Raw genomic sequence first — 6,656 nt, 5'->3', positions numbered from 1 at the left:
AGCTAATATAAGATTTAAAATTGACACGCTTTCCTGAGTATTTTCTCCAGTTAAAACATTAACAGCTACTATGTATTAAATGTCATTTTTTATGAAGAGGATTAGAACACCTTGTGCTGTTGTTCAATAACTAATCACAAAAACAATAACGATAAAACAGCTAATAAACATATTTAGTAACTTGACAACTTTGTAATTACTGCAAAACTTTAATAGTAATTTTTCAAAGCACATTATTTGATCAGACAAACAAAAGTACAAAACAGAAATTCTCTTAAACAATATTTTACAAGGAAATGTGAATGACAGATGACAGGAAAACTGATATAATATGTATGTGGTATAAGATGAATATAGCACTAGGATCTTTTTTTTCCTTGACTCCGACCTGACCGCAGCTGGTCTTCCACATATATTACACGTTGGCGTATACTGATTCATCCCAGTCAGTCTGCACAGAAAAGACTGCTTAATTCACTCCAGTCTTTGACGCATGATTAGATTAAATTTTAAAAAATACAAAACTTTACCTACCTCTGTGTTCCCATACACACTGTCATTGCCGTAAATGTCATTGCAATGGACATCCTCATAGTTCTCCTTCCTGTACAAAGAATGCAAAAAGGAAACAAGTTTGGCTTTTCCCTCTACACACAAATTATATCAAATATTCATCATTCATGTTTAATAAAGAATAATGTTTTTTTTTTTTTTTGTTTTTTTTTTACTGATTTGAAGAATTAAAACCTTTTTGTTTGGGCATAACGAGGGGGCTCCGCAGGTCTGTCTGACCTCGTGGTGCTTAAGTCAGATTTTGGCGTGCCGTCTGATTGCCCCCTGCTGAAATTTAAAACATCAGGAGAAAAACTAAGACTTTCCAAAACCTCTAAAATACAACATTAGCATAACATCGCAACAATTAGAAGCAGATAAATATTGCTTTATTTTATGATCATATTTAAAACAGGTATTGACATTTTACATGACTTGAACTTATACCTGTTAATGTTTTAGAGTGTGTAACTTGTCCTTAACAACTTACCATTTTTTAACAACTCCCACTCCAATGGCTATCAGAATTATCAGAACAATCACACCTGCTCCAGAGGCTATGAAAATATTCTGCATGTTGTCTGTTCAAAAAGAAAACACATTGAATATTTTTTGTTTTGCCATGTAAATATAGAGTGATTATAATCTATGCTGTTTTCTTGAGATTCAAAGTTTTTTTTCTTACCATTAACAGGTAAAAAGAGTGTGAGATTAGAATTTCCCAACGTGTTGTTTGCCAGGCAGTGCACAAACTTGAAGGACCCAAAGTCTGTCTGCAGAGTCCCAGTAGTAACAGAGCCATTTTTCTCTACCTTGCTGCTTGGCAGGACTCTGTCACCAAGAACAAAATGGACCGTGCTGGGAGGCCTGGATTGTACGATGCAATCACACTTTACTATGCCGTTATATGAGGAGCACTTAGAATAAGTCTCAATGTCAGGGGCATCTGTTAAGACAGCAGATATAATTAGGATCTAGCAGATAACCATACATTTATTATATATGTTTGAATGAAAAGAAAAATCTCTTCTGTTGTTATATTTCTTGTATTGTTTACTTACATAACACATTGAGCTTCAGGGTGCTTGATTTGACTCGTCCTTCCTTATTGACAGCAGTGCAGTACACGGCCTCTGAGTTTCTGGAGACATTTGACATTGTGTAGGTTTGCCCCTTATTCAGCAGAGCACCAGATTCACTGTGCCACTCATAGCTGCTGACAGGGTTTGCATCACTGGAGCACTTCAGGTGTGCAGTCTCTCCCTCATTAACATCTGACTGGTACTCGACCTTCACATTCACTGGAGCATCTGCACAGAAACATTTAATCCTTAATGTTACTGTGCAGCATTTTAGTTTATTTTTCATACAATCAGGTCAAAGCTGAGCTTGTTTCAATATTTTGACGTGGTGTAGCAATAAAAGAAAACTTCAGAAACCAAAGAGATAAACATAAATGTTATGACAAAATATCAAAGCCAATGTTACATATCAACCAGAAACATTTTATGATTTTTTTCTGTTCAGATTTTTTAAAAAACATTTAATTTTCAGTCTCTTTGGTTTCATTATTACATTTTTTTTGCCCCGATAAAAAAAAAACAACTAAAACTTTATATAAAACTGTGTCCCATCTTTTAAAAAGTTCTCACTAAATTACAGCATTTACAATATTTAAGGGATTCTTTTTTAATAATAATGGATTGGATTTATATAGCGCTTTTCAAGGCACCCAAAGCGCTTTACAATACCACTATTCATCCACTCTCACATTCACACACTGGTGGAGGCAGCTACAGTTGTAGCCACAGCTGCCCTGGGGCAGACTGACAGAAGCGAGGCTGCCATATCGCGCCATCGGCCCCTCTGGCCAACACCAGTAGGCAGTAGGTGAAGTGTCTTGCCCAAGGACACAACGACCAGGACAGAGAGCCCGGGGATTGAACCGGCGACCTTGCGGTTACAGATGCGCTTCCCAACCCCCTGAGCGGTCGCCCCGTTTTTAAACATCAACATGTTGTTAAAGCTGCACACTTACATTTTACTTTAATTGTCTTGGATGGTTCCCGCTGCTTTCCTCCGTTGTATGTAACTCTGCATCGTAAAGGTTTGTTGTGATCAGTGCGGTCTGAGCGAAAGGCCAGAGTAGATGTTGCTTTCCACTGGCCATTTTGAAGATTCTGTGTCTGAAAATGTTGCTCTCCAGAGTGACTCCAGTGGAAATCAGGTGGATTTGTGGGGCAGGAGTGAGACACAGAGCAGAATGCAGATACAGTTTGACCCTCCTTTACCTCTTCTGGCACAAAGAAATCAGTGGGATTTGGTTCACCTGTTTTAACGAGAACACATGAACATCATATAACTGCTGTAATGCAACACATGGCACTTGACGCATGTGGCAGTTGATGTCATGTTTTATAATGACTGGGCTTGTCTTTATTGATAAAACATGAATAAGAGTCCATTGAGGTGACCAACACAAAAAACATTAGCTTTTTCACAAAATCTAAGAAGGAAAAATGTGGGAAAAAAACATAAAAAAGATATTTCCTGCCTCATTTAGGTTGTTGTCCACAGGAAAAAATAAATAAATAATTTATTTTGCTTAAAAATATAAGATTTTAAAAAAGTAGGGGCTTCATTTGGCATGATTTTCTTACTGTGTCTGCACTTTTCCCAACCAAATTATAATTTTTGTAAAAAAACAACAACAACAACTTGTTAACTGTGTGGTAACATCACACATCTGCTTAAAGAATTAAACCTATTTTAATACCAAAAATGAAGAACCTGAAAACATTTAAAATTAATTTATATTAATTGAGCACATATCTTTCTGAAAATAAAAAAAAGTCTAGAAATAAAGAAAGGCTTATGAGACCCACAAAATGTCATTTTTTACAGTATTAACTAAAATTTTACTTACCGATCATTGAAATAGAGACTTTGTTATTAGAGTAGGAAAACTTGTTTGGACCTTCTAGTTCAATCCTGAAAAAGAAAGGTCCGCCATCACTTTGCTGAAGATTTTCAATCATCAGAGAACAGTTTTTCTTGCTGAGGTCACCCAGAAGTTTTGTTCGTCCCTTATACTTCTCCATAGTGTTAGACTCAGTTGGATGATAGATGACTTGGTCATCAATCCTCCAAATCCCTGTGAATGTATGGGCCGCTATATCTGGGTAGTTATAAGAGCAGGGGATCACCACACATGACCCAAGGAGACCTTCCACTGAGGATGGCACATCAACTGTCCAGGATGATTCCGTTTGAGTGGCTGCAATAAATTGCGCAATAAAATGGAGTGAAGTGAGGCGCAGAAACAGGACAATCGATAAGAGAAAGAACGCTTAAATGCATGAAATAAAATGCACATTCCCCTGAATTAGTTCTAGAATTTCTGAAAATAACTTCATACAAAACGCAGAACATATCATACCTTTGAAGCAAATGCATATGAAAAACACAAGCCGCTGTAAAGCATCCATCTCGTCTTCTAAAAATTAAAGACTGTGTGGGTGCTTTCATTTCCTCCAGGGGAGAAGTGAAAGGTTTGGTTTCCTTCCTGCTTGTATTAGCCATTGCGTTCGCTTTACCACAAAGTCTCATGCATGTATAATGGGGAAAGCTTGTTTTATTAATTTATCAATGGACATACACACAAAAAACTCACCAGTTGACCTAAAAAACAATAGACCACAAACTATGAGACCAAAAAAGCAGCAAATGAGAGGCTTTACATAGCTGTTTAGTAGGCATGCTTACATTTTACAGACCATGTATGATATATGCAGTACATTGTATAGAAGCATCAGTAAAGCAATGTGTGTCAAATACTAACAGCAAATTACCAAAGCATCAAATTAAAACAGTACACTGTGTCGTGTGTTTAACTGGTTCTTACACAATCCCAGAAAGAAATAAAAATTTTTTGCTTTCATTTCACAAAAAAGGGTTAGTTTTAAATCGGCATGTTAGTCTCATTTCCTCTTCACACTTTGAGAGACGAGACAACTCATATACTTGTACCAGCAGCACCAAGGCTCCTTTTGTTTACTCATCACAACTAGGTTTCTTCTTGTGGAGCTGTTAACGTTAAATGAATTGGCCGCATAGTCATTTATGGATCCTCCTTTAGAAAAAAGTATTTCACACATGTATGGATACACCTTGTTGCCACAAGAAGAGAAGGAAAGCTAAGAGTGTGGAATGTGTAATATGTATAATGTTATGTGCAATGTGTTATGATTGGCAGATGGACAGAAGGAGGTTAAATATACTGTGTGTGCAGGACACTAGTTGGAAGTGAAGCAAGGGCAGAAGTATTGGATGTTGATTTGATAGGTAGAGAAATAGAGTAGCAGTTCTGTTGATTGTATGCGAATACAGATGTTGCTGGAAATCAAAGATATGATTTGAATGCTGTCAGAGAGTATGACCCACGACTTGGATGTCAGTTTGAAGACAGGTGAATTACTAATTAAGTTAAAAGAAGTGACTGCCCTTGTACATATACTAGTATTCTGTGTCCACTCTCCTCTGCTCTTCTCCCTCCACACCAGGGGTGTCGAACTCATTTTGTATGCCGGGCCCATACAGCCCACTTTGAGCTGAAGTAGGACGGGCCAGTAAAACTCCAGCGTAAAGAAGTTACACATTTAACAGTTGTTCTAAATGATTTTAAAAAAGCTGCAGTAAGAAAAAGTTCTGTTAGCTCTGTTTGTTTGTTTTTTTAAAACTGCAATTGTAAAAAACTCAAATTTCTAAAGGGAAAAAACAAACAACACTGTGGTGTGAATAAGGCACGACGGGACCACAGTTCCATGTTTTGAGCCATCTTTATTTAACATTTGCATCAAACAACCACAACCCCACACCAACCCCTGAGTCCCTGTGTTTTAACACGGCGGGTGTGATTGCGGATGCCGTGCAGGTGCGTCCGCAAGGCACCGCAGACCACACCCCACCACAAACACAAAATGTTCTGTCTTTCACAAAGTTACATAGGTTTCATTGCTTTTGCAATTTCCCATATGGAAAAGATTTATATAAATCTTATAAAGTTTGTATCTGTCTTGTGTGAAACTTGTATGAAAAGCATACAAGAGTGAAAACAGATATAAGATCCCTTGAAAATTTTTATAAATGAAACTTGTATGTTTTGGATACTTACTAAAACAAAATATGAAAGTAATGAGAAAGTGGCCACTTTCAATGAGTAAATCATATAAGCCTTATATGATTAGGCCACATCTTATGCAAGTCTTTTATAAGATTTTACTATTTCTTTTCCATATGGGTTCCCATAATTTGTGAAAGGTAAAATTGTTGAATGTAATGTAGAATAGCAGAATTGCAATACCGACCTTCTTGTCTGAGGTCACTTATTGAAAAAAAGAAAAAAAAAGGCAGCTGACAGCACTGTAAGCAACGATAGACTGGCATGTAAAAAGCAACTGATTATAGCAGAAAATATCAATTTTTGATGGTAAACTGATCTAGAAATGAGAAATAGAGCTGTGCACGAAGTGTGAATTTATCATGGTGGAAGCAAGACTGCCAAAGTAAGAGGGAAATCATGACAGTGTTTTTCAAACGTGGAGTATAGCTTTGGTCTTATACTTTGATGACATGGTTATCTATGTTTCTTTATTCGCTCTCTGTCTCTGTGTTGTGTTTCTCATTTTATTTTGGCAGTCTTTGTCTCACATGCATTGTGTTCAGTATCACTTCCCCTGTCTCTTTTTTGTCATGTTATGATTTGTTCATCACGTCTTCCCACCTGTTGCCAATCACCTCATTATCCTGTGTGTGTGTATTTAAGTCATCAGTTTCCCTCTGCTTTTTGTCATGTCATCCACTCTTGCTGTCTCTCCCTGGTTTATCCCAAGTTCCTAGTTTCAGTTCCCAATTCTTAGTTTTTGTACATTTATACTTACAATGATTTTGTTGGAAGTCCAATCATAGGGATAGGGACAGGCTTAGGGCGTCGGGGGGTTCCCCGGAGGCATCTTCCTTGGGGGGCTCAACCCGGGGTAGCGGTCACGTCCGGTTGGGGGCTCTGTTGGCTCTCAGGTGACTGTTTCCTCGCGGCTGCGTGCAGC

General features: G+C 37.6%; 1 protein-coding gene across 1 annotated transcript; it reads right to left on the bottom strand.

The window, feature by feature from the left end:
* Nucleotides 1–349: 349 nt before the first annotated feature.
* LOC308405110 (sialic acid-binding Ig-like lectin 14) lies at nt 350–4,040 on the bottom strand (the record flags this gene model as incomplete). The annotated part of the gene is made up of 9 exons (XM_080895532.1): nt 350–451; nt 535–604; nt 748–840; nt 1,043–1,133; nt 1,238–1,498; nt 1,614–1,862; nt 2,591–2,881; nt 3,479–3,829; nt 3,992–4,040. The coding sequence occupies 9 exons, from the start codon at nt 4,038–4,040 to the stop codon at nt 416–418; spliced, it is 1,491 nt and encodes a 496-aa protein (XP_080751658.1). The 3' UTR covers nt 350–415.
* Between the last annotated feature and the right edge of the window lie 2,616 nt (nt 4,041–6,656).

The sequence above is a fragment of the Rhamphochromis sp. 'chilingali' genome (assembly GCF_963969265.1).
Source record: "Rhamphochromis sp. 'chilingali' genome assembly, chromosome: 11".
Lineage (NCBI taxonomy): Eukaryota > Metazoa > Chordata > Actinopteri > Cichliformes > Cichlidae > Rhamphochromis > Rhamphochromis sp. 'chilingali'.
This window is presented reverse-complemented; position numbering and strand designations above follow the sequence as displayed.